This window comes from Lepidochelys olivacea, assembly GCF_965140295.1.
Source record: "Lepidochelys olivacea isolate rLepOli2 genome assembly, chromosome: 24".
Taxonomy (NCBI): domain Eukaryota; kingdom Metazoa; phylum Chordata; order Testudines; family Cheloniidae; genus Lepidochelys; species Lepidochelys olivacea.
In genome coordinates, this window is record NC_140434.1 from 5,045,839 (window position 1) to 5,072,729 (window position 26,891).

Here is a 26,891-nt window from a genome sequence, read left to right on the forward strand (position 1 = left end):
AGTCATCCCTCCCCACCCCCGCAACCCTTCCCCGATACCTCTAAAATAATGGCCAAAGACATAGCATATTTGTGTCTCCTTTCACAGGCAAAGCAGATGTTATTAATTAATTAACCCCTCCTCTAAACATCCTGTCACAGCCCCCATCTTCTTTAGTGTCACAGTCCACCATCAAGGGGTGCTTTGTCCCAAAAGCTTGCAGTACCATATATAACACCAAGGGATCTTCCCCCAGTCCTGAAAAATCTTTACTCGCCCATCAGGACTAGTTGTCTAAGTGAGTAAAGATTGCAGGATTAGGCCCCAGTTCAGCAAAGCACTTAAGCGTGTGCTTATCTTTAAGCACAGGATTAAATCCATTCCTATTCAACAAAGCATGTGCTTAAATCCCAAGGCTCTGCTGAATTGGATACCAGATATGTCTCTGTTTTCTCTACCCACTCAGACTCCTAAGGGCCCAATCCTGCCAGGTCCTGAGAGCCTCCAGAGAAAGGGCTCAGCACTCTTCAGTCCCAAATTACGTTCATGTCACTACCAGTATGAGTTAAGAACTATTTGCATAAATCAGGTCCCAGGTCAATGTACCAGAGATGTCCCTTTCTCCCCATCCACCTATGCATCTAACCGACCTAGTTCTTTGGAAGAGTGCCCATCAGCATGGTATCCGAGCCATTTCACCTCCTACTGACTCGCAGGCTTGGCCCCCAACACACAACGAGGGTTCCGTCCTGCCCTCTGCGGTGCAATCTGGCTGCGGTCCCACAAAGCACTTAAACACGTGCCTACACCACCTTGACAGGATCAAGCCCCTCATGCCATTGCTGAGGTGTTATATATGGTCACTGCTGTTATATAGGGTCAAGCCCCCACCTGCTCCATTTCTCCCAGGAGCCCACTGGACTTTAGTATCGCCCGATGCTGAAGTTACAACCCTCCTCTAGCCTGTCCAGCAGTGCCAAGAGGTAGACTGGCAGCAGCAGCATTAGCAGAGACCTACCCTCTAAGGCCCCAATCCTGCAAATACTTAGGCACATGCGTAACTTTACTATTACCAGAAGCCTAACTGATTTCAACGGGATGACTCATGATAGCGAGCTGTAAGTGTTTGCAGGACTGGGGGCTGATCCAGCTCCGACTGAGCATTCATTGTTCTTAAACCCTGAGGTGGGGAGAGGGTGGAACAACTCAAATGAGACCTGATACTGGTCACATTTGCTGGGTTGCATTTCAGTCCAACATTGCCCTCTTTCCACAGGGGATGTTTTAGGGGAGCGAAGGGGGAAGGTTGATCCCCATAAATTTCACACCCCAAATAGTGCCTCATGGAGTCCTGAAATACGTCCCTTCTCCCATGACTGCAAGGTGGAGACACTAAGGATTTGTCCAAACTAAAGACATTTGCACGGGTGTAACAATTGCAAGATGGGTCACCCAGTACCTTACCCCTCACAGCAAATACAGCCATACAGATTTACACTGCGTGTAGGTTAGCAAATAAAACACAGTACAGACACATTAGACTGGAGTGGGGGCATTTCTTTCTTTCATCCTTATTGCTGGTGAATTGGACCAACAAGCCATTTCTAGTCACCTGTCCAGGAAGGTATAAGTCAGAGCAAATAGTTAAGGTCATGGGCATTTTTTGTGTTGTTGATTTTTTTTTAATTTTTTTGTGGGTTTTTTTTTTTAAAGATTTTTTTATATATATACATATATTTAAAAAGAAAATAAAGAGTTATGCAAATTTATGCTCAGCCACACGCTGGGGTCCTGGCGAGCTGCTAAGAGGCGGGGCCTGGGGCATTCCATCAGTTGAATGCCCCCTACAGGAGTTCAAGAGGATTTAGGCCCCCTGTACCCCTCTCCCCCCGAAAGTACAGCCCCCTCTCAGACCAGAGGTAGCTCTTGGTGCACCTGCAGCCTGCTGTTCTTTCTTTTGAAGTTGCTACATCAAAATATGGGGAGGAAGAAGAGGGGTAAGGAAGGGAGAACAAAATAAAACAGGTCACAATACTGCTACTCAGTATAAACTAGAACTGCTACATCAAGCTTTCTTTTAATATATATGTATATGTGTGTGTGTGTATATATATATATATATATATATAAATATATATATATAAAAAGGTTATTGGAACTAAACATTTCATTAAAGGCCGACTTGGAAGCTGGAGTGGGAAAGCCCAGTCCATGGAGATATGGACAGGCTGCCTACCGGCCATACGGATGGCTTCCCCTCCTGGTTCCGATCAACAAGCTTGGATAGTTGTTTGGGTTAGGGTTTTTTTTTTTTTTTTTTTTCCCCTTTAGAAAGGTTTTTCTAACATTTTCAGCATGCAGGAGGCTTTTACGTCACTTTATTTCATGAAGGGAAGGGAGAGATTCTAAGCTCCCATACCTTCCTCCCCACCACTCCCTAGGGTCAGTGCTAGAATACGGCCCCCGTCCACACCAGGTCCCCAGTCTGGGTATCTTCCCACCCTACTCCAACCCATCCCATCCCATCCCACCCCACCCCACCCAAACCTCTTCACAACCTGGCATCAAAGAAAAACATTGATCAAAAACTCGCTCACATTACCACGAACAGACTTCACTTAGCCAATCATAACTAGTCACTCAACTAAGATATTGGCCCCATGGGACTCAGCCAGGGAAGCACCGGCTGTTGTGTTGTAATCCCATCCGTTACCAACACAGATATTTCTGAATGCCCCTTTGGAAGGGTGGTCTGATTTCCGACCAGCTTTTTCCCCCAACCACTCTCCTGACATCAGTAGGAAAGGTATGCACAAAGAGGAACAGAATTGTGGGGGTTACTCCCCAAAAAGAAAACTTATTTTTTACCTTTCCTTCTCTTCTATTGGGATTGAAACAAACAGATTTCAAATAATTATTGGACCCTTTCTGAAAAGGACGTGGTCAGAACAGGACAGATCCTCAAGTTTTCACTGAGGCCGTGTTTCCATTGAAGCGGCTGGGAGGGGATCTCACTCCTGCACATTGGGAACAGCCCGAATCCCATGCACCACTTAAGCCTTCAAGATTTGAGTGGTACCTAGCCTCTTGCTCCTATGGAAGGCAACAGGCCCAATTCGCCATTGTCCTGCAGCACTGGCGTAAATGACAACACAAGCAAGTGGGTCTAAAATGCTATGGCTGTGATTTGGTAGCAGTTTGACACCTTCTTTGCAGCGGTATAAATGACTGCAGAAGGTGCAGGGCAATGGAGAATTAGGCTGCTTAAGGTTTGTTAAAGCTGTGTGGGGAAGAAGAGGGGTCATATAACTTTGACATGACAGTGTCCCCTTTAGTACAACATTTTCTATCAGCATCCGCTGCAGAACCTAGGAGCGCAACCTCCTACCACTGTCTATCGCCTGCCCTGTATAACAATCCACCATCAATGCAAAGTGTTATAAGTACAAAATCTCACGCCCCTCCACCTAACATCTGAAGATCATACATGGACCTTTTCTGAGGCTAAAGTCCAAACAGAGGCCTGCCTCAGTATCAGCAATCCACCCCCTGTATGTGACCGAAGGATGTCTTGAATGAATTGTAGAGGGGCTCAGTTGGGGTTGAGTGGCAAAGAATCAAGAGGAAGAGGGGATAGTCCCAGGAAGCACATTACGATGAAATTAAAGTCTCCTGTAACTCAAGGAACATCTCTGGCTATTTTTATTTATTTACTTTTTGGCTGTAGAACTGTCTCTCCCAAGTTGCTAAGCTCGTTGGTCCACAGTTCTAAATCAGGGTCCAGGATTCGTGAGTAGAAGTAATTTGGGGGTAGGAAAAGAGTGGGGTGGGGGGAAATATATATATATATATATATTGGTACTTGGTAGGTTAATCCAACACACGTAACTTTGCCACCATGGCAATTTGGCATCCAGGCACGGTTGAACAAACCTGATCACGTTAAGATGCTGGATTGTGATTGGCGTCGAAGCCAGATTTGAAGCCTGTCTCTCCCACTTCCCAACAGTTTAAAAAGTATCTGATTTAACAAAACCAGGAGTCTTCAAATGATTAAAAGGATGTTCAACAAGGCAATTCATTTATTTATTTTTTTGTTTTGTTCTGAAAAAAATATAATATATAAAAGTGGCAACCTCCGGAAGATCCAGGTTAAGGACAGTTGAAGAGGTTTTGGTCCATAAAGAAATATTTTCTTCTTCCTTTTTTTTTTTTTAAATTTTCCACTTGGTTTTGGGTAACAAAAGTTTTGGTCCAGTTTAAAAATAACGACGACGACAAAATTATACATATAAACTCGTTTTTTTGCTTTCTGTCGGGATGCATGTTGGTTTCAAATGGGCTCATTGCTTGTATTGCATGATCGTCTTTCTTAGGTTTTGGTGCGGTATACTTTTTTTAAGAAAAGAAAAGAATGTTAGCATGTGTGTGTACTTTAAGAAAAGAACAATGCTCTGTGTGTGTGTGGAGAGCTGCAGCTGGTATCACTTGGAAAAAGCAAAGAAGAGTGAACTATGGAAACATGGAAGTCAATCCTTGCCCTTGGATGGGAACTCAAGACTGGTTTTGAAATACCCTGTTAGTGACTCCTGATTCATCTGATGAACAAATCCCTGTTTGGATTTAAAAAAACAAAAAAAACAAAACAGAGTTCCAAACTCCGCGGTGGCTCAGAATAATAAAATAAATGCTAAGCACCCAGTGTGACTCCTACAGGTTCTTCCAAACCTTCTTCAGTTTCACCGGCGTCATTTTTATTTGTTTTTTCAATGTTCTTTTTTTAGTAAAAAAAAGGAAAACAATAAAAGTTCTTTAGCTGCTGTTTTGTGGTTTTTTTTTTTGTTTGTATTTTTTAAAATCTTTGAGGTAATAGAGTTGTGCCCTCGTTCTAACAGGTTCCCAGAGGTTGATGGTTTTTTTTTCTTTCTTTTTTCCCCCTTTGCCGTCTGTTTTCTTTTCTTTCTGAGCTCTTGTCTGCCGGTTGGTTTGATGTCCCGGGGGGGGGGGGGGGCAGCTTCAGACCAAGTTAAAAGAGGGAGTGTCGGTGGGGAAGGAAGAGCTGTTGGGGAAGACCCTCATTTCCCATGTGCCCCCGGTGTCCTGGTCAAATAAAGATGACCAAGCGTGGTCAATGCAGAGGAGCTCTGAGTCCTGTCTCGCCACAAAAAAAAAATTAACTAAACCGCTTTGCTTCCGAGATCCAAGTGTGCGTTCAGAGTACTTGTTTTAAAAAGACATTGTAGGCTGGAGCATCGTTTGCCCTTCAAAATTTCTGGCTTTTCTATTCATTTTAATTTATTATTATTCACTTCTTTTTTTAAAAAATAATGTACATTGCTCGTAAAATAATTTCTTTTTTCTTCTTCTTCTTTAAATTAATTATTTTATTCTTTCATTCATTCGTTTAGTCTTCAGATGTCATTAATTATCATCATCATCTTTTTATTGGACTCCCACCCCCTCCCCATTTCGGTCCCCACTTCCCCCCCCAACCCCGTCCTGTCTCTTTAAGAAAATATTCTAATAGCCTGAGTGGCTGCAGCATGGCAAACCGGGCACTCCGGGTCGGTCCTCTCGCAGATCCGCACAGCGCACTCCATGCAGAAGAGGTTATGGCCGCACGGCACCAGGGCTGCCGTCACTTCGCTTTCAAAGCACACCATGCACTCCCGACTGCTGGAGATGGATGTCCGGGCAGTGGTGTTGGCTCCCAGCTTGGAAAATCCTTGCAGTGGTTCCCCTTGAGACCTTCTGGGGAGCCCAGAGAGGTTAGGCTCTTGGATAGAAGAGGACGGGGAGCGATGCGAGTTAGGATGGACGGCACCAGTGCTGCCGGATCGCTGCTGTTTAGAGAAGAGCACTGAGACGGGGTTGGTGTTTTCCTGCCCGGCCCACATGGGAACACCAGATTCTGGCACCCCATAATAGAGATCTTGTTTGTTCACACCATAGTTAGGAAAGAGGTAACCATAATTGAAGTCATTTTGGTCGTTCAGTCGGGGTGTCTCGTAGACTGGGTCCACAGAGCAGTCGCCAATGCACCCAAGGCTGTTCTGTCGGAAGGTGGAGAGGGGCTTGCAGCCTGGGGCAGGCGTGTGGACCCGCCACGCCTCTGAGTAGCGGTTCTCCATGCCCGAGTCAGGGCTGCTGGACAGGAAGTCATTCTCATTGTTGTATTCCAGGATCTTGCCTGTCCTCACTGCAATGTGGGTCTCGATCTCCTCCCGGGCCCGCTCCACGTTGCCCGGTGCCCCTGTGATCTCAAAGACGGGGTCCCGGTCCCGGCTGGGTGTGATGATGTAGGTATTGGTTTGCTGCTGGATCCGCTTGATGGTGGCCCCTTTGGGACCCACTACCAAGCCCACCACACGATAGGGTACACGGACCCGGATGGTGACTTGGCCGGGCAGGGTAGGGGCGCTGCCAAAGGTGGTGCCGGCCTTGTTGCGGGAGGCCCGGATCATGGAGAAGTGCTCAGCTGCTGAGATGATCTCCCGCCTAGCCATGGCAACGTCCTCCCGCCGCCCCGTCACCATGAAGACCGGCTCCTCACCGCGCACCGGGGTCTTGATGTAGGTGTTGGTCTTTGCCCTCAGAGCTTTGATCTTGCAGCCTTGGGGAAAAGCAAAGACAGAAAACAAGGGAGAGGGATTAGAGTCAAGGTCTTCTCCCTAACATCCTCTGCACAAAACTCCACCTGGCGCTCAATTTTCCCTCAAGGCCAAACCTGGGGCCCAGCCCCGTCAGGGGCCAAGCACCCTCCCACTCAAGGCCCAGACCTGCCAGGGACCTAATGATCTGGCCACTTGCCATGAAAACACCATTCATCTCCTGGTCCCAGCCCCGCTCTACACTCCCAGGCTTGTGCGTTTGTCCAGTGGTCTCCCCCAGAAATGTAGGGCCTTAACATGATATAGCTCAGTGTTTTATGCTCAGCAGCCTCCCCGCCACTCCTTCCTCCCCAACAGGGGGTGCTGGGTAGCCATTCACCCAGTAGGTCTGTTGAGAGAAATATGAGGTTCTAGTACATCCTTCGCTGGGGCCTCATCCTCTCCCCATTTCATTTTGTTTGCACAGACATTACAGGTGTTTTAGGGCCCCCCAGAGCTCGGGGTCACAGTACAATAGCCCCCTTCTCTCCCCCTCACGTCAGCCCTGCCCCCCAGCCCCCGGCAACCGGGCGAGGCTGGTGACCATTGGTGGTGGCACCATCTTGAGACCAGCAGCCTCAGCCTCCCACTGGGGAGGAAAAATTCATTTCATCACTGCAGGGATTGGTCCCTTAATGAGTGAGGATCCAGCCCCCCCTCAGCCACACACTGGGGAAGGGGGAGGGAGAGGCTCCAGCTCCCCCCCCCTCAGCCACACACTGGGGAAGGGGGAGGAAGAGGCTCCAGGCCCCCCCCCCAGCCACACACTGGGGAAGGGGGAGGGAGAGGCTCCAGCCCCCCCCGCAGCCACACAGTGGGGAAGGGGGAGGGAGAGGCTCCAGGCCCCCAGCCACACACTGGGGAAGGGGGAGGGAGAGCCTCCAGCCCTCCCGCCCCTCAGCCACACACTGGGGAGCGAGAGACCCTCTCTCCCCCCACATAAACACTGCATATGGAGGCCTCAGGAAATCACCTGCCCTCTGCCCCACAGTGGCTCCTTTCCTCAGTCCCTTTGTTCACCACTCCCCACCCCCCCGGAAGGCCAGGGGTCCCATCGTGTCACCCGGAGAACCCTGTCCTCTTCCCTACGCACTGCCTGGGCCCTTAAATGGCTCCCATGGCAACGCAGGATTCGGCCTGCCTAATGCGCCGAGGGGCTCCGACCCATCATTCTCATTGACATTAACAGGCCTCATCCCATTGACTCCCCCAGGGGAATAACGGGACCCCGACTGCCGATGCGGGAGGCTCAGCCCCTCTCCACACGTTGAAGGTCCAGCTCCTAAAAGTAGCCTTAGGTGAGGAGGATTACTAGTGGTGAAAAGGAGGTGGGGGGGGGTTGCTTGAAGAGATGGGTTTAAAGGAGGGATCAGGTGCTTGGCAGAGAAGTGTCCCAGTCTAGCGGGCAGCATGATGGAAAGCATGCAGCAGAGAGCAGGGGGAAGAGGCGAGGAAGGGATAATGCAGACGGCGGGGCCTGGGCTCCCCAACCAGCCACTGGGAAAGCGGCATGAAGCCCCCCAGCAAAAGGGGATAAGTGTGATTTAAAGCCTTGAGCAAAGGGTGGTAGGGCCACGGGGCTGAGAGCTTGGACTGAGGACCAGATGTGAGGACAACAGACTTTGTTAACCTGGAAGGGGTGGAATTAAAAACATGGCCTGTCCGAAGGGCTGAGCTGCAGCGACCATTGGTAGGGAGCACTACAGAGGAAAGAGCTGCCATGCCACATCCAGCAACGAGGGGACGAGCCAGCGGTGAGTCTTGTTATATTAATTTAGATGGAATATATGGGCCTGAAGAGTCAAAGCTGTTAACTTGACTCTGTCTGTCACTGTCCCACTTTAAACAGTGTTAAATAACCTCTGGGGTTTGGTATACAGAGCCTGCTTCGTACCACGGCAAACTTGCTAGGAAATTCATACCAAAGGTTAGAAACGTATTGACTGAAACACACAAAAGGCAACGAATCAACAGGCGGCAAAAAGCGTTGGAACTGAGATTGAGTGATTATGCAAAACAAATTTAATCAAAACCTCTTTTTAAAGAGGGCGAATACTGGTTAAAGTCTTTTATTCGGTCAAACAGTCCCTTGGTGGGGAAAAAAGGATTAATTCTGGTGTTCAGTTCTGAATTGGGAATGATAGCCTCAACACAGAAGGGAGAGGGGGGCAACATGGGGAAAACACAGCTTTTGTCGATGTTTTTATGGTACGGGATGGCAGGTCAGTCAGGAATGGATGCTTTAGGATGTTCTGGACCCCGCCACACCTCCGACCATCTCACTGATCTGGTCAGGTCCCTTTCCTGGTCCATCTCAGGCCCTGCAGGACTGAATGGACCGCCTTATATCAGTGTGCCGTGTGGTGTAGTTGACTTCAAGATCAGGTAAAAAGCAGAGTGAGAGATAGGAGAGAAGGAATATAGTGGGGGACAGAAAGACACATGAAGGAGGGGAAGACAGGGCAGGACCTCACTCATATGAGCCTGGGTTCCTCACTGGAGCAGCTATGGTGGCCAAGAGTCCCCAGTGGAGTATCAAGGTAAAAATCCCTACACCGCAGCCACAATGGTTGTAGCACTTCCCTTTCCTCCCAAGCCTCTTTTTAGTGCCCCCAAAAGTGTGATGGGTGGAATGGCCCGCCCTCTTCTTATTTTGCCCACCAATTAGGCCTAAGTTCCAAAGCACCAGTTTTGGCTCATTAATTTCTGGTCCGCTGCTCCTCTTGTTTACCAGTCATAATCTTAATGCAGTCCTTGGGTAATATCAGTAAGCCCTCTCTGTTTAAATTAATTCTGTCTTTCTGTCTCCTTAAATCTTTTCTTAAACAGTTTTATGTAACAGGTCATTATAACAATTCATGACCCTTTATCCACTTTCCATTGGCTAGGCTCACAGTTATAGTAGGCCTGCTAAGCCTTCGAGATTACCTGTTATGGTAGTATCTCTGGCCCCTCCCAAGATTGGGATTTATTGTGCTGGGCGCTGTATAAATACATGGTGAGAGACAATCCCTGCCCTGAAGTGCTTACAATATAAATAGACAAAGGAAGAATTATTATCCCCCCTTTACTGATGGGAAACCAAGGCACAGAGAGACTAAATGATTTGCGTTAGGGCACACCGGGAGTGTGTGGCAGAGTCAGGAAACCAGATGTCCTGTGTCCTAGCCCAGCACCTCAGCCACAAGAACATCCTTCTTATAGGTGGAAATAAGGGATAATTACTAGTTGAAAAACAAATGTGTCCTTTGTAAGTTAAGAGAAAAATTCTTCCGGACGGCATTCCTGTAGGACATAGAGTCTATTAAAAACTCCTTTTTACAAGCATCTCAACTTTAGGGACAAATCATGTCAGGCACTGGTCCGTTTGAAATAACAAAGCCGGGGGACTAGCAAGCTCAAGGGGGATGATAGATAGAGCCTTTCACATCTAACCCATCCTTTCAAATCGTGTTGGTGGTGACCCAGTGTTGTTAACATCTGGAGGCTATTGGGTTCCTTGTGAGAAACGAGTTCAGCAGGGCTCAGCCCAGTTTCCTGCGACACAAACACCTGTTGTCACTGGATCCCTTATTGTTAGCCTCAGCAGAGAGAGAATTGAATGTGCCCCTCTCGGTCACAGATGATCCCCAGAGTTGAAGGACATTGGGGAGCATGGTACGTTTGGGGTGGCGGGTAGAATCTTGCATTACCACTGCTGAGCTGGTATTGAAAACTTGCAGATGATCAGCTCTGCCCACACCCTGAAGGTCTTGGAAAGACCAGTCAGGTTTAGGGCTCCAAGGGCACATGATCTCACCAGCTGGCTTGCAGCCTTTCTGCCAAGCTGCGGCTCACCTAGAAATCCCTCTTCTTTTCACTTTGTCTAGAGCTAGCCCTTCCCTCTCCCATTGCAGCACCAAGCCTGCAGGTCGCCAGCAGCTGCGTCCCCATCCCACCCATCCCAGCCCACAGCGTGGCAGCTGCCCCTCCGCCTCCCTGGCTTTGCTGCTGGATCAGTGGAGTGGTGCATCTACCAGCGCCACCCCACTCTCCAAAGCCCTGCTGTGAAGAAGTGCCCAGAGCAGGACTGCATGATGCCTGGGCCCCACCCATGCGCCCCAAATCTTCCTGTAGAACTGCATCAAATCTGCAGCTTCTGCTGCCACAGAGAGGGCAGCACTTTGCCCTGGATGAATTTCAGAGAGGTGAGATATGCAAAATAAACAGCCCTGGCAGCTGATAGTACAGCATGAGCAGCAGCAAGGTGAGCTTCCTTCCTATACTACTTCCCTGTCAATATCCTAGACTCTATAGGAACCCCATCAAAGTGCTAAGAGGAGACCTGACTCTCCACGGTCCAGTCACTCAGCTTCTCTACTAAGGCTGCCTGGTGTTTTTTCTGGTATGGATCTGGACTAGCACACACACCATACTCACTCCACACAGGCCACTGAACAGTTGTGAGGCTTCTGGTCATAATCGACCTGGGTGAGAGTTACACACCATCCTAAAGGGGAAAGGGTACACACCCCATTACCAGTCCCCTCGCCCTTGGTCAAAAATTGCTTCCTGTCTTTCCAAAGGGAGGGAAAGGAGATTCATGGTGGTTTGATGTAGGAAGGAGCCATTGTGCAAACGGCCTTATACCAGGGAAAGAATGAGATCTGAAAGTGATCGTTTCCCTCCACCCCCCTCCCCAATCTGCAGTAGGCAAATGGGGTTCTTCCCAGCTGCAGATGTCTCAGTTACAGCTGGTCAAAAAAGCGGATGTCTTCAACCTGCTCCAGTCTCAATAAATACAGTTCCCCCTTGGTGTCTGCTGACCGGGGAGCACAGAGGTTTCAGCTCCCAGCCAGAGCTGTGCAAACCCTAAGCCCAACTGCAACTCACCTGCTTTCCCATACTGTTACAGCTCCAGAAGCTGGACCCGGATCTGAGTATGTCTGAAATGTAACGGAGATCTAGAGGCAGGACGGATGTCCTAGTGGGTAGAACACTGCGCTTGTGCAATCTGGGACCAATTCTTAGCTCTGCCACACAGTGACCTTCGACAAATTATGTTGGGTGAAATTTTCAAAAGCACACAACTGACTTTGGAGACCTGAGTCCCACTTTTAAATATGATCTGGGGACCTGCATCCATTGACTTTCATTGCACTGAGGTTCCTTTTGAAAAAGTGACATAGGGCCAGATTTTTAAACACATTTAGATACCAAAAGATGCCAACAGTGGAATTTTTAAAAGCACCCAGGCAGCCACTAGGCACCTATCCACCCCTTCAGCCAAATACATACCTTTAAAAATCTGACCTGTAGGCTCCTAAGTCTCTTAGGTAGTTTTGCAAATTATTACCCTTCGTTTCCCCTCTGCCTCACTTCCCCATCTGTCAAACGGAAATAAAACCCATTAATGATTGGGAGATGCTCAGATACTGTAGTGAGGGCCAAAAATGTACCTACTAGATAGACCAAGAGCTAGATGTTAATGGTATTTAGGAGCCTAAAGATCCAGGTAGGTGCCTAGTGGGATCTTCAAAAGCATCCAGGCACCTAATTCCCCCTAAGTGCCTATGTAAATCACTCTATGTGTCTATCTGCACTGTTAGGGGCCTAAACACACCCTGCTGCGTTAGACCGAGTGGCACAAAACATGATGACATCACATTGGAACATAACCAATGAACAGAGGAACAGTCGTGGTGTGGTTAAGGTGCTCACCTGGGAATCAGCCCTTTAAAATATCTGGCCCCATGTTCCTTCCCAGCAAATTCAGATGGCAATCAAGCACAACCCAGCTGGAGGTTTTGCAGCTCATTCCAGCCCCGAACTCTAAAGCAAACTTCAGGGCGCCCTGCTCTCTGCTGCGCCAGGCCTCGTGCAGTTATTTCCACCTCTGCCAACCAAATCAGAACTGTAGTGCTTTGCAAATGACTGCATAAGGTGCAGGACAATGGAGCACCTGGCCCAATAGGGATACTGGTGAAGCAAGGCGATACGGCTCTGATCCTCTGACTGGCATTATCTGTGATTGGGAGACTGCCCTCCAGCACCTCTGAAACCCCCTTCCCTGGAAAACAAGCAACTTCCTTGCCTTCTACTGCCCTCCGGTCCCAACCTCCTTTCCTCCTTTTACACTGTACCTTTAACACACCATGGCCTACAAAGCGGTGCTCTGTACCCAAAATATTCAGACTCCTCAGCTCGTAGGCTGGAACATTATTATTTATATAGATCCTAATAAGTAACAGCAACTCTCTGAGCTGGGAGCTCTGGACTGGAGTTCATCTTGCAAGACACTGGCTTATGGTGACATCACGGCATTTACACCCATGTAACACTTTTGCTGCCAGGGGTCAGCAGCAAGGATTGAACCCTGCACCTGCGCAAGGCCACCCACTCGAGCTACAAGGATAACTCTGGGTACAGCCACATTTTTTCTCTTTTTTTAAGACCTGCAGCAGCAATTGCAGTGTCAACTGACTCGGGCTTGTGGGACACAGATAAAAATAGAAGTGTAGATGTTCTCGCTCAGGCTGGAGTCCGGGCTCTCAGACACACCCCCGTTGCTGGGTTTCATTGAAGCCTGGATCACCTACACTGCTCGTTTTAGCTCTGTAGTGCAAGCCCCACAAGCCTGAATCAGTTGACCCCGACTCTGACAGTCACTGCTGCGGGATTTTTTCCCCACTGTAGATATGCCCTCTGTCAGCTGGCAATAGTGATAGACTGTTTATATGGTTCAGTCACTAGATAGGGTTGCATAAAGCGTACTGACTGGACCATCACATCATGCTAGTCAACCACTATGCTAGTCAACCATTCTGTGGCAATGAAATACGACACCACATCAAAACATCACAAGCTAATAAATAAAGAATGGTCTGGTGGTTAAGGCACTGGCCTGGCACTCAGGAAGCCTGGGTTCACATCCCAGTTCTGCCACAGACTCCGTGTGAGTCGGAGCAGGTCACTTTGCCTCTCTGGGGGAAATACTCCTCTTCCCTTTATTTAGGGCTGGGCCTGTCTCACTATGTATCTGTACAGAGCCTAGCACAATAAGTAATGTGACAGCATTGCATTACACCTAACTGTCTGCCAAGGCATTGATTTCACAGAGCCCCATGGAGGGGGTTGCTAGATACAACCCTGAGAAAGATCAAGGCAATTCCCAGAAAATCCTGGCCAGCTAGAAACCCTACTGAGTGCTATCTAGCCTGATGCTACTCCCCACTGAGATTGTGCCCTGTAGTAGATTTGCAGTGCTTTGTCCAGTCAAGGTTTAAAATGGTTCACATGGACTGATTATTATTTTCTATTTGTATTGCAGTAGCACTAGTCAGGGGTCCGGGTCCCATTGTGCAAGGTACAGAACAAAAACACAGTCCCTATCCCAAGGAGCTCTCCATCTTCATAAGATTAACTGAGAGGCCATGATGTCCTGTGGGAGATCACCTCACCATTATATAGTTAATGACATGCTTCTGCCTTGCAGTGAAGGTCCACCTATTGCATGGGACTGACGTTATGTTTGCCCAAATGCCCTGGTATTTAGGTAAATAGGTCTGCATCCCAGGAGCAAGAGTCCCGTTTGCAACCAAAATAGGATGTCAGGTTATGCACGTGCCAGGGGTGGACCTGGGATCTGCTAACAGGAGAACCTGGGACAATGGTTGCCCACGGATGGAGGGAGATCCAGGCCCAGCCTGATAGGAAACAATCAAGCAGGTGACACAAAGGGTCATGCAGGCAGAGACAAAGGAAAGGGGCTCCAAGCTGGGGACAGATGGAAGGAAACCAAGGCAAGATATACACGAATGGGGACAAATGTAGAACAGGATCATATAAACTGGAGCGGGTAGCGAGAGGTTATAGAGACAGCGAGAAACAAACAGTGATGGGGGGGAGGAGAGAGGGAGAATGCAAGGGCGGGGGAGAAGGAGAAACACACCGAATGGCAAAGGGGACACAGGCAAGGAGACAGCACAGGAGAAAGGGGGAGGGAAGATCTAGAAACGGACAAAAGGACGCATGGTGCAGCTGATGGTGTGAGAAGCAGGGGGGAGGAGGGAGGGTCTCCAAGCGGCCTGCAGACAGGAGAGCTAGCTTTGCAGAGACAGACAGATGGGGGAACCTTTGCTTTAAACTGAAAAACACCGGAAACAAGATTGACCAACACCCAACCATTAAGCCAGGAGGCCCTTCACAGTCAAATGGGCCAGATCCTCAGCTGATGTGAATTGGTGTAGTTCCACGGAAGACAATGAAACAAACTCTCAGCTGGTGTAAACTGGTTTAGTTCCATTGACATCCAAGGGAGCCACGCTGAGTTACACCAGCTAAAAATCTGGCCGTTCTTATATTTGATTTTTCTATTTATACCTATGACGGGGCCCTAATCCTGAGCCCACACCCGATCCTGATCTCACTCTATGCCAGTGTAAATGAGGGGTATAACCTCCATTGACTTCAGTGGGGGTTATGCCCCATTTTTGGCAGCACAAAGCAGGGTCAGGATCCAGCTCTATTCATCCCAGCTGGAATGAGCAATAAGGATGGTATCCTTTCCCCACAAACACATACACTCCTTTCCCCTATTTTGGTCATTCAAGGCTTTTTCTCATCTCTAACGTACAACACAGAACAAACCACTTTACCTAGAGGATTATTAAAGGGGCAGAATTACCCAGTACGCCATTAAGAATGTAAAACTAAGTAGCGAAGAGAACCTCCAGCACATTTCTATAGGACAGTAAGTACTCTTTAAGGCATTGCACAAACATCAGTTAATTTATCCTTGCCAGCTAGGTTTTTGTATTGGGAAGGGAAATAAGCCCTTGCTTGCGTATACAGGTTGTTGGGTTTTTTTTAAAACTCAAGTTCATTGATCGCCAATTAACTCAAGTTCACTAACAAATTTGTAAATTATTTCCCTAAACTATAAACCTTTGTGTCCCAGAACAAAGCTTTGTGGCATGTCCAGACTTGCATGTACAAACGAGTTAGCTAACTGGAGGCAATTGGTAATCAGTTAACTCCAGCTAAAAAGTCTAGTTTGGCTATGTCCCAAATATGGGTAGGATTAGTGATTAGAAATGCTGGAAGATTGGTGTGGAATGAGTCAAATTCTCCTCTCTGTTACCCCAATGTAAGAGCCTGCTCCAAAAACACATTGAAGTTAAGGGATCAAAGATTAAGGGTTTGATTTGTCATTTTCCTGTACCTAGTGCAGTTATTTAATCACTGCAGTGTGGGTATAACATGCTATCGTTTGCACACACTGGTCCCAATAATCTTCTCATACTGGTTTTACACCAGTGTGATTCCATTGAGACCCAATTCTTGTTTACACCAAGGTCCCTGGCAGCGTCAAGGGGGCCCTAAAGGGGATCTAAATTACAGATGCACTCACTTTGGGTGTAAATGCTGATGCAAAGCGCAGTGCAAAAGAGAATCAAGCCACTGGAAGTTTACACCGGTGTAAATCCAAAGTTAATTTCACTGATAGCAAAATGCAGCTTTTCATTTCTAAAGACTGAAGGCCAGATCCTCAGCTGGTGTAGCTCAGTTGAAGCCAACATGAATATCTTCAGCTGGTGTAAACTGGTGTAACTCCACTGAAGCCAGTGTGTTAGACAGGAGCCAATGGTGCTATTCCAGTTTACATCAGCTGCTGATCTGGTCCTGAGGTTTTTAAACAGATCACATCAAATCACTATTGGTCTTTACAAATATATATATTTTAAGATATAAATAATTCCCACAGACAAAAGTTTTCAGCCTGATTCTCTTCCATACCACCCCTTTACACCGCTCTGGTGTAAATTACATAAGTATGGACCTGCTTTAAGGCACTTTTACGCTGCCAGAGCGGTGTAAAGGGGCCTCAAAGAAAATGAGGACCTGGCCCTTGTCTGTAATATTCATAACATTAAAAGAGGCCCGTAAAATAAACAACCATCAAATATATCTGTGTGGCGAAACTTTGTTTCATTGCTGGTTAAAGTTGAGTTCCAAACACATACGCAAAGCACCAGAAACATGTGACCACTAATTATCTGTTGGGTGAGATTTGTTGCGTTGCTGATGAAAGCTGTATTAAAAAACACATACACACACAAAGCACCACAAATAAACAACAACTAAATCTCTTTGCAGCGAGGCTTTAGTGCATTGCTGATGCAAGTTGTGTTAAAAAAGATCCAACACACCACAAAATAAGCAATCACTGATTTCTGTGTGGTTGAAGCCTTTTTGCTGATTAAAGTTATTCAACACACACCCACACGCATATACACCTCAAGACACCAGAAACAACCACCATCTTGTTGTGTTGCAGATGGAAGTTATGCTAGAGAAAAAACCAACCTCAGCAGCAGATCTCAAACAGCGAGGCATCATCATGCAGGGTGGGTGTGTCACCGTTGTGCCCGCATGGCGCAACCCTGACGTCTGACTTTGTCACATGTTTTAGACCTCGCTGGGAGAACAGGGCCAGGAGAACTGCACAGGGATGGGGGGCTGCCAGACGAAGGTGGGAAACTGGTGGTGGTGGAAATCTGGAGAGACGGGACCAAGAACCAAACAGCAAGACGTTTTCCTACCGCCCTAGATTCCAGCCACCCCACTCTGCAGTGAGGTTCGTTTGGGCAGCAGTAGCCCAGCCAGCAGCCAGACCCAATACATGGAAAATTCTTTGTCTCTCCAGACTTCACTTTCTCCTCCTGCTACACGCTTTTGGTTAGGTTCTTAAGAACCAGCCAGGGCAGAGTTCCCTCTTGCATCTGCTGGTGTAAATCCAGACTAAGCTAGGCCTGATTCTCCTTTACACTTGATACCGCTTGGGCACTCAGCCCAATTTACACCCATTTTAAAGCCCCTTTGCACCGCCAGAGTGAGAATCAGGCCCCACTGCACCGAAAGGAGCTAAATCTGGGATTTCCATGGCACAGCAGACAGCAGGATCTGACCCAGAGCTGCTTCCCGACACACCTCCACATGGGGGGTGGAGGGGAGCAGATATAATCATCAGGCTGCCTCAATAAAAAGGCTCCCTTGGACTATTTTTAAATGCAGAGAGCGTTAGAGCATGTTCAGAGCAACACAAAGAGCCCAATCACCTGGGGTTACTGGGGCCTCTTGTTATTTGACTTCACCTCACCAAGAAAGCACAATTTATGTTAAGCTCCCTCTCAGCATAATCTCATCTCTGTTGACAACAGGGCTAGTAAGAGCAGGCTGGGAGATGCTTCACTAGAGAGTCTCTCCGGGTTTAAGGAGTAATGATGTTGCCATTGCTAATAAAATAAAATAAATAATAAATAATAATAATAATTAATTATATTTTATTATTATTATTTTACCTAGATCTTACAGAGGACTTCTTTTCTCAGACAGGGTGGGGGCGCAGTGTTTGCAAACCCACTGCTGGGAGCATTAGAAAGCAAACCTAATCCTCCCCCATCCCCCCACTAGACAAACAAAGAAATGCAACTGCATATCAGCTCAGGATGCAGTTTAAAAACTGCCCTCCTTAGTATCTTGGAAGTCCCCAGCCAGCCCCAGGGCCTACCTTCCCTGTGGGAGGTAATGGCACCAATTTACCCCAACAATAAATTCAGCTCCTTGCCTCTCAGGCCTTTCCACAACTGGGCCCCTCAGTGAAGAACCCAGGTGTCTTAGTGGCTCAGAATTTTGTCCCTTTTAAAGTCCCAGGCATGTGTAGCGAGGGGTCACACCACTCGCTCCCCTCCACTCTCATCTGGCATCAGTCCCCTCTCTGACAATCTTGACAGTCTGGGCACAAGAGCCTTCTCCTTTGCAACTCTGCTCTCTCTGATCTTCAAAGTCACCTGCAAACCTATTGAACTTCTCCCCTGCCCTCTGCTATGAATTTTGTGTTTAACTTTGTGAGCATATTCAGCTCTTGGGAGCAGCTTGCATGGGTGTTGTCTACAAGAGGTAGAATACAGGAGCCAGTAGTAATTCAAAGCACTCCAGAGCAGACCCAGAAGGGACCCAGAACAGGCAAACATCTGCACATAGGAGTTCAGAAAAAACATACAGGGTCTCTATACTCTCCAAACCCAGCAAAGCTGTATTCTGCACTAACTTCATGTACAGAGGGGGTGAGCAAGGGGCTGGGGGCCAGGCAGAGGTGCCCGCAGTGGGTTTGCACCTCCAGTGGCCATAGGCAGCCAAGTAGGGGTTTGCCTAGGGGTCATTGCTCCCACTCCAGCTGTGGAAGGGAATGCCTGGCTGGTCTAGGTACTGACCCTGGCTTGGGGGGTGGATTCTGCCTCCCCTCTAATCCCTGTGCACTTGGAGTTCATAAATGCCACTCTCAGGAATCATTATTACTTTGCTCCCTGTCTTTCCTTCTCTGGTTTCCTTCCATCCACCCTGATTTAAAAAGGCAGCAAGTAACTGGCTCATCCTACCAGACATCCAGGTTCACTGCTGACTTTTGTGGCAAGATGGGGGAGGAAGAAGCCGTATGTACATGTCTAGCCAGTTCCTCCAAAAAGCCAGTGCCCCAGTGACTCAGAATTTTGTCCCTTTTAAAGTCCACAGGCCACATAGCCTGGGGTTGCATCATTAATGAGGCTCCCAGCACAGCAACCGGGAGCACCACAACTCAAGTACAGTTTATAGCAAGCAACTGGCTCTTTAAGGGTATATTAACAGTTCCCATGGAACATGTATATCCACCAAGCACAAGTTTATTTCCTAGAGCATCTATCATTCAAAATAGATCCACCCCTCCTGCCCCCAAATTAAACCACTTTGCAAACAGCGCCACAACCATTCAAATAAAAATACATGGGGCTTGCTTCTCATTTACACTAAGATCCCTTTACACTGTTCTGGCAGTGTAAAGGGGGTCTTAAAGTGGGCATAAACTGCACTGCCAGAAGTGTGCAAAGAGGCCTTGTATGTGTATGTTTTTAATAAGTTGCACTTTGACAGCTGGGAAAAGTTTTTTTTAAAGATCAAGAAATTTAGCAATTTATTTAATTGGAACAATGTCAAGTTTAAAAGAAAAACAACTGGTTTTGATTAAAAATCCTCAAACAAGTTTTAAAAAAATGGATATTTATATCTCTTTTCCATACATTTTTATCTCCTGATCCTCAGATATCCTCTGAAAGCAACCATTCCCCTTTAATGTATCCACTCTATTAAACAAGGGACCTCATTTATAACCTTCATGCAATGGGTTCTCTAGAGACTCCAAGCAGGCTTTTCAAAAGAACTCAGCACCCATTCACCTAACCAAAGTGACCAGGTTCTCAGAGCATAGCACCTAGCAGCACCCATTGTTCTCACCACATGCTCAGCACTTTTGGAAACCTGGACCCCATCACCTAACCTTCAAACAAAAAACAGACACCCAAAGGCATAACATTAGGCAAGAAAGATCCTCAGCGGGGGTAAATCAGTGTGGTTGCATAGACTTTAATGGAGTGAAACGGATTTAAACCAGCTGAAAATTTGTCGTGTTGACTTTAGATGGAGCAATGCTGATTTACCCCAGCTGAGAATCTGGCCCATGGATACTTACCAGTTTCCCAGACATTGGAACCAACCCTCCCTCCCCACAGGCAAACGGCTAGTGGGAGAATTGCAGCAGGTTTCTGCGTTGCCTTCCATCACTCCATTCACAACACACACACACTGCTGCATACAAAACAAATCAAAACACACCTCTCTGCTTCAGAGTTTGGGTCAGCGATGCTACCCAGACAGAAAACAACCACAGGCATCTTTCTGGCATCATATAACATTTCCAGTTTTGATTCGGCCTAACACATCTCTCTCTCTTTTAACTTTATTAAACAAAGGGGGCCTGATTCTCCATTGCCCAGCACCTTGTGCAATCATTAACATTGGTGCAAACCCTGCTGACCATGCTCACTCTGCTCTGGCGTAAATGACTGCACAAGGTGCAGGGCCATTGAGAATTGGGTCCAGGGAGATCTTCTTTGGTAGCAACATACCCCCACGACCCCTATCCCCTCTATTCGCAGAGACACTGGGTCAGATCCTGGGCTTGGTGGTATGAATCCAGAGCGAAATCCATTGCCTTTAATAGAATTGCACTGAAATCAGACCCCTGAGGCACTTTTGCCCACGCTGGGGTCCTCTCAAGGCAGCAGGCACTTCACTGATGGCAAAAGGCCTAAAACTCGCCTTCACAGTAGAAAGTCAAGCCACCGAAGGCCCTATTGTTCCAGTACCGTGTTCCACTTAACCATGCACAACCATTAGTCATCCATATTTCTCCCTCTCTAATTCCCCCCTCACCTCTCCCCCTGGGAGCATCAACCTCAAGAAAGGACCCCCTTTGCCTTCCCACTCTCCTCACATCTGTCAAACAACAAAACTCCCTGTTAATGCAATTTTGACTCACAACCCAAGAGGAGGCATTTGGGTTTTGAACTGCAGTTTTTACCAGTCACACTTCCAGCGCATCAAGTTACTGGTTCAGGAGAAAAAACAAAACAAAACAAAAACACACACACCTCACTTAGCCACAGTTTTCCCCCCAACAACATAAAACTTCTCTCCGACAGCCGTATTAATTTTAACCCTGTGTTGGCACCGGGCTGGTGGCTTCCAGCAATTCCTTCTACTTGGAAGACTAGAAGGGGTGGGGGGGAGATGGGCGACTTAGGAGTGGGTGTGGTATATATATAATTTTTTAAGCCCTCCTCCATTCTACCTCGCTTCGAATGGAGCCCGTAAAGAGAACAAAAGCATCACTGTCAAAGAGATTCTGGTCAGCTCGGGGAGGGGGGATAGAAAAGGAGGATGGAAAATAAAGAATAGGGCACAAGCAGGATTGTTAAATTCCAAACCCTCCAGTCACATGATTCCAGAAAGAGTTCAACTTTCATTAATCTGTTATTTGAATCCTTTATAGGCCTTAAGAACGCCTCTCCACCCCCCACCACAACCCACAGCACAACCCCTCGACTTCCAGCCCGGAGCTCAACAAAGGGGATTTTCCCCTCGCCTCGCCTTGCCCCCGTGGAAAGAATGATCGCATGAGTCTCCCTAGCCGGAAGGCAGGGAGTGTGGCTGGGGATAGACATCTTTCACCCCAGCAAAGTAGCAAAAGGTTTTTTTGCAAACGAGCGGAATGATCTCACACACATTCCTCCAGATTTCATCCGGCCGGGGTTTAGAGCAAACAAACAAACAAACTCCTGACCATCCCTCCATTCACTTCGGCCCAGAGAAGTCCTTTTCCTTTCAGTCTGGGGCACTGGGGGGGAAAGGATCAGAAGTGAGATTTATTTATCCGGGGGGGGGGAATAGGGGGCGGAACATCCAGATTTCCCCCCCTTTGTTTCTTGGCATTATGAAACACTTTGGAGGGCGATGAGGTGGAAAGGAGAAGGGAAACGGGGGGGGGGGAGCATTTCCCTCCCCCTGCAGTGGCCATTATTCATCACCGGAGAGGGTGGGTGGAAAAACTACTAATAGATGGACCTCGTTGATAACAATGGGAGAGGAGGCCTCAGAATGGGGCGGGGGGGGGGAGAAGAGAATCTCAAGCGGAAACTATTTAACTTTAAAACCCACTTTGAGTTCCATCCCATAAAGAAGGGGAAAGTCTGGGGGGGGGGGGTGTTTCCTAGTGATGCCAACTGAGCGGGTGGTTTAACTTTTACCACTTCCACGCATCCTTTCCTTCCCCCCCCCCCATCTTAACAAAAGAAATAGGTGGGATGCTAGACGGCGAAGATGGGGGGCGTGGAGGGAGGAAGGAAAGAGGAGACAGAGCCCTGGGGGGGGGAAGTGTAGCTGGGGGGGGGTCTGGGAGGGGGGAGAATCAGGAGTGGAGGGAGGTTAAGAAGGGGGGGGCTTGCTCGGGCACAGGAGCAGGGCACGCTTAGGGCACACACACACACACAAAAGCCCCCCCCCCGGCATCACACACAAGCCCACGCGTTACCTTGCCTGCCCACTATCTCCGCCACGTGCTCCGAGCTGGGCACGGGGACGCACTCCGTGGTGTTGGAGCTGCTCTTGAGCCGCAGCTCCGACTCCTTGTACAAGGCGCACAACTTGGTCTCGGCGGTGGGCGCGGAGGACGAAATGGTCGCGGAGCCCTTCGGGGCCGGCGGGGGCGGCGGCGGCTGCTGCGGCGGCGGCGGCTGGGGCGGCTGGGGCTGGGGCGGCTGCTGGGGCGGCGGCGGCGGGTTGTTGTTATTGTTGTTGCTGTCCTCCGCTCCCACCACGGCGGCGGCGGCGGCGGAGGAGGCGGACGGCTCCCCCAGCCCGAGCAGGCACAGCTGATCCAGGGCGAGCTGCAAGGCTCGGTCATCCTCCAGCAGCGCCCTGTCCTTGCTGCTCCCCGCGAAGCAGCCTAGCTCGCCGAAACCCCCGTTCCTTTCCATTATCCCTGATACTACCAGGCTAGGCATGGCTAACAAAGACTTGAGAGGGGGGTTGGGGGGTGGTGGTGGTGGGTTGGGGAGGGTGTGTGTGTGTGTGTGTGTGTGTGTGTGGTGGTGGCGGCGGCGGCGGGGGGGGGAGTGTGAGAGAGAGGAGGGGAGTTGGGGGGGGAACAAAGAGCTTGGGAGAGAGAGAGAGAGAGAGAAAGAGGAGGGGGAAAAAGGCAGAGAGAGAGAGAAACAGACAGAGGGAGAGAGAGAAAGGGACCCTCCGCCCACCTCCCCTCTCACTGGCCAAGCCCCTTTCTCTCTGTCTCTCCCGGTTCCTTTCTGTAACCCGATCTCTCTCCCTCTTTCTCTCCCAGGCACTTCCACTCCAGCGTGGATCCCCTCCCACCTTTGCACAGAAAAGATTCCCCCACGGCCCCCCCCCCCTTTGGCAGACCCCGCCTGGCTTTTGAGGGGGGTGTGGAGGGAGAGGTGCAAGAAACAGCAGCAGCCAGCGTGTGCAAAAGGAGGAAGACAAGACGGGGGGGGGGGACTCTTTTGTTTTAAATTCCCTGGCTGCAGCATGACACTGAGACTCAGGAGGGCCCCGGAGGCTGCTGGGGAATGTAGTTTCGCACCCAGGCGCACACACCCCCTTTTCCTGCTGCTCCTGCAATCTGGGAAAGAGAGCGAGAGACAGAGAGGGAAAGAAAGAAGGGGAGGGAGGGAGGAACGGATGAAAGAAGGTAAGAAGCCTGGTCTTGTGGGTAAGGCACTGGCTTGGGACTCAGGAGATCTGACTTCGGCCACTGGCTCCCCTTGTGACCTTGGGCCAGTCACTTAATCTTGCATAATGACAGGTTTCAGAGTAACAGCCCTGTTAGTCTGTCTTCGCAAAAAGAAAAGGAGGACTTGTGGCACCTTAGAGACTAACCAATTTATTTGAGCATAAGCGTTCGTGAGCTACAGCATCCGATGAAGTGAGCTGTAGCTCACAAAAGCTTATGCTCAAATAAATTGGTTAGTCTCTAAGGTGCCACAAGTCCTCCTGTTCTTTTCACTTAATCTTGCAGCATCTGATCCCGCAACTGTAAAATGGGGACAATAATCCTTCCCGATCTCCACAGGATGCTGTAAGGATAAAATCCAGGAATAACAGCAAGGGGCTCAGATCCTGTTGTGATAAGTACTAGGGAGAGGAAACTGGAAACTAGACAGGAGCAAAGAGAGAGAGAGATTTATTTAGACCTGGGCAAATCAGGAGTGAGTCCACTGAAATCTAGAGGAGAAGCAGCCCCAGAAGCTAGAAGGAGCGGTGGCAAAAAACAAGCTAGCTGGGAACAGAAAGGAATATGCTCACACAGGCCCCTGATTCAGCAACAGGGCTGCATGTGGGTACTCTGTGCCTGTGCAGAGTCTAATTCACTTCCGTGGGGCGCTCCAGTTGACAGAGGAATCGACACATTCATTGCAGGATCAGGGCCCTGTAGAGAAAGCAATACAGAAAGAGACCCAGAGCCAGAGAAGCAGACACACAGGGTCATTTCACTGTAGCCTTGTGCAGCTGTTTGCACCAGGGTAATTAACCTCTGGAACAATTTCCCAAGTATCTTGGTGGATTCTCCATCACTGACAATTTTCAAATCAAGATTGGATGCTTTTCTAAATGATCTGCTCCCCTAGGAAGTTCTGTGGCCTGTATTATCCAGGAGGTCAGGCTAAATGATCACCATGGTCCCTTCTGGCCTTGGAATCTGTGAATCTAGTGCAAAACGCTACCAGATCAGAATGCTCTCACTTCATGAGGGTGGAAACAACCACTCAAGTTGTAGGGCGACAGTAAATTGGCCCATGGAGAGAAAGAGACTGGGGAAGTGGGGCTGATTCTCCACTGCCTTGTGCACTGGTCCTTTGTACTGCTCTGGTTTGGTAACACACTTGCTTTGCACCCGTGTAAATGACAGCACAAGAGACAAGGGAATCAAGCCCACTAAGCAGTATTTGGCCATCTCAGACAAGATTTTTTTAAACCTCTTAACGGACAGAGACCCAACTTTAAAAAAAAAAAATCTTTCACCATCTACCAGAAGAATTGAGATCCTTGGAAAGAAAAGACTAACAACCCTGCTTTCAGATGACTCCCCGATGAAGGATTTTCTACATCAGCCAGACTTGGCAGAGCTGCTAGGGTGGGGGATGGGGGCAAAGGAACTCATGTGCTACTTGTTCCATGCAAAAGCAGAAAACCCTTGAATTGATTGCAATAACCCAACCTCCCCTTCCCCCAAATCTAGAGATCGGGGGTGGTAGAAATACAGTGCTCCCTTTTCTTATTGAAATGAGGGGTGACTTGTGGAAGGGGAGCATTGAAAATCGCTTTTCAGTTCCAAGCCTGCAAAGCTGTTTCCCTCCCTCCTTCCCCTTTCTTTGAATCAAACCAGATGTCTCTCCCATGAAATGAGATTGCATGAGCTCACGCTGGAGAGAGACAATGCAGAAAGATGCAAGACCCCATTGAGCCACGCTACACTGCAGCTTTGGCAGAGGCGACGTCTGCCTCTCTGGCTGGAGGGAATAGTGTGTGTGTGTGTGAGTGTGTGTAGTGGGTAGCCTTGTTCTGAAGCAGGAATTTGCTACCCCGCACTGTATTTTGCATTATTTCCTCTCTCTCTCTCCCTCTCCCTCTCTCTCTCCCAGATCCTTGCAACTAGCTCTCTCTCTCTCTCTTTCTGGTTCTGCTGCGGCAGAAGATCTCAGCTTGCAAATGAATTAAGCAGATAAGGGATACTGCACAAGGAAATGTCTCATCCAGTGACTCACAAGGTAAGGTGTTGCTACAGCTTTCTTTGCAACTTTGCCTGGGCAATTTGGGAGTGGGTATTTTGTGTCTTTTCCAACCAGCCTCCCTGGTCCATGGCAAAAAGTCAGCCGCATGCTGCAACACCATCGGATCAGACAGCCCTGCAAGTTTTGTTTTGCTACAGCATATGAAATGATTCTATTCTTGTTTCAATATTTCATGTTTATGATGCGATCGGAAAAAACCCAAGTAAAACAAGAACAAAAAAGCCACCGTGTTATATTTAGTGCATCTTGTTCTATGATTTTAGAATTGTGTAATGTGTATCTATATCCATATGTGCTTACATGTAAACCTACACGCATCATACACACACATTGTATTCATAACGCACGCGTACTCATGTATGAGACATGAACACTTCATATAATACAGGATAAGTCTATATGTGCATTTATTTAATATAGATAATCATATACTCACACTCAATCACGCGTACACATACGCACACGATCGATATCAATCACACAAATGCACACATAGACAATGATATATAGAGAATAAAGTATGTGCGTATATAGAGATATGTACTGTGTATATGTACGCATAATATGTGCATATATCTGTGTGCATAAAGTGTGTGTGTAAGGTGTGTGAGTGCGTATATAGTGTGGGCATACTTAGTGTGTATGTTTTTGGGTAAAGTGTGTGTGCGTACACAAAATACGTATATATACTGTAGTTGTGTGAGTTTACACACACACTATAGTTTTTGGGGTGAGTGACAGAATATAGATCTTTGAGAAACAATGTACTTGTCTTCTAAATTATAGCATTCACAAGTTGTTTTTCACCTGGTCAGAGTTTGATCTCTTTAGAGTGACAGGCAGTGATGCCTTGTCTTTAGGTATCACTTCATTTTAGGGAGACGGTTTCTTTTCCAACTCCCATTTTATGATCCACCCTATAATTCAGGAACAGAACTGTGACCCCTAAAGCAATGAAAGTGCGGGGGAGGGGAAGAGTAATTCTGATGTTTATAGGCTGATATTGCAAATACTGGCTCACTTTACTCAGGCACATAGCCCC

General features: G+C 48.2%; 2 protein-coding genes across 3 annotated transcripts in view; one reads left to right on the top strand and one right to left on the bottom strand.

The window, feature by feature from the left end:
* Positions 1-5,472: 5,472 nt before the first annotated feature.
* MEX3A (mex-3 RNA binding family member A) lies at positions 5,473-23,113 on the bottom strand. Its single transcript, XM_084613202.1, has 2 exons — positions 22,573-23,113; positions 5,473-6,592 (listed from the first exon to the last, which is right to left on the bottom strand). The coding sequence occupies exons 1-2, from the start codon at positions 23,042-23,044 to the stop codon at positions 5,487-5,489; spliced, it is 1,578 nt and encodes a 525-aa protein (XP_084469328.1). The 5' UTR covers positions 23,045-23,113; the 3' UTR covers positions 5,473-5,486.
* Positions 23,114-25,637: 2,524 nt separating this feature from the next.
* Positions 25,638-26,891, top strand: part of LMNA (lamin A/C) — a 99,886-nt gene continuing 98,632 nt past the window's right edge. For both annotated transcript variants that reach the window (XM_084613924.1, XM_084613925.1), the window contains exon 1: positions 25,638-25,825. The gene's annotated coding sequence lies outside the window, so the exon portion shown is untranslated. The remainder of the gene's footprint in view (positions 25,826-26,891) is intronic.